Below are 891 nucleotides of genomic sequence, written 5' to 3' on the forward strand. Positions count from 1 at the left end.
CTAAACGTCATCGCGCACGTGGAGCCCGGCGCCTTCGCCAACCTGCCGCGCCTGCGCGTCCTGCGTCTCCGTGGCAACCAGCTCAAACTCATCCCTCCCGGTGTCTTCACGCGCCTGGACAACCTCACCCTGCTAGACCTGAGCGAGAACAAGCTGGTCATCCTTTTGGACTACACGTTCCAGGACCTGCACAGCCTGCGCACTCTCGAGGTGGGGGACAACGACCTGGTGTTCATCTCACGCAGGGCCTTCGCGGGGCTGCTGGCGCTCGAGGAGCTGACCCTGGAGCGCTGCAACCTCACGGCCCTGTCCGGGGAGTCCTTGGGCCACCTGCGCGGCCTGGGCGCCCTGCGGCTGCGACACCTGGCCATTGCCGCCCTGGAGGACCAGAACTTCTGCAAGCTTCCGGGACTCCTGCACCTGGAGATTGACTATTGGCCGCTGTTGGAGGAGGTGGCCGCAGGCAGCCTGCAGGGCCTCAACCTGACCTCACTCTCGGTCACCCACACCAACATCACAGCCGTCCCCGCAGCCGCGCTCCGCCACCAGGCACACCTGGCCTGCCTCAATCTGTCCCACAACCCCATCAGCACGGTGCCGCGAGGGTCGTTCAGGGACCTGGTGCGCCTGCGTGAGCTTCACCTCGCCGGGGCCCTGCTGGCCGTCGTGGAGCCCCAGGCTTTCCTGGGCCTGCGACAGATCCGCCTACTCAACCTCTCCAACAACCTCCTCTCCACGCTGGAGGAGAGCACGTTCCACTCGGTCAACACGCTGGAGACCTTGCGCGTGGACGGGAACCCGCTGGCCTGCGACTGTCGCCTGCTGTGGATCGTGCAGCGGCGCAAGACCCTCAACTTCGACGGACGGCTGCCGGCCTGCGCCACCCCGGCC

The 891-nt window shown here is 66.8% G+C and overlaps 1 protein-coding gene across 1 annotated transcript in view; it reads left to right on the forward strand.

Moving 5' to 3' along the window:
* Lingo3 (leucine rich repeat and Ig domain containing 3) overlaps positions 1 to 891 on the forward strand; it is a 9803-nt gene that overhangs the window by 6323 nt on the left and 2589 nt on the right. Inside the window, 2 exon segments of the mRNA XM_033759622.1 lie at positions 1 to 2; positions 4 to 888. The exon segment at positions 1 to 2 is cut by the window's left edge and continues 304 nt beyond it. Of these exon segments, the coding sequence (XP_033615513.1) occupies positions 1 to 2; positions 4 to 888 (887 nt within the window).

This window comes from Fukomys damarensis, unplaced genomic scaffold (genome assembly GCF_012274545.1).
Source record: "Fukomys damarensis isolate Sample0158 unplaced genomic scaffold, DMR_v1.0_HiC HiC_scaffold_37, whole genome shotgun sequence".
NCBI lineage: Eukaryota > Metazoa > Chordata > Mammalia > Rodentia > Bathyergidae > Fukomys > Fukomys damarensis.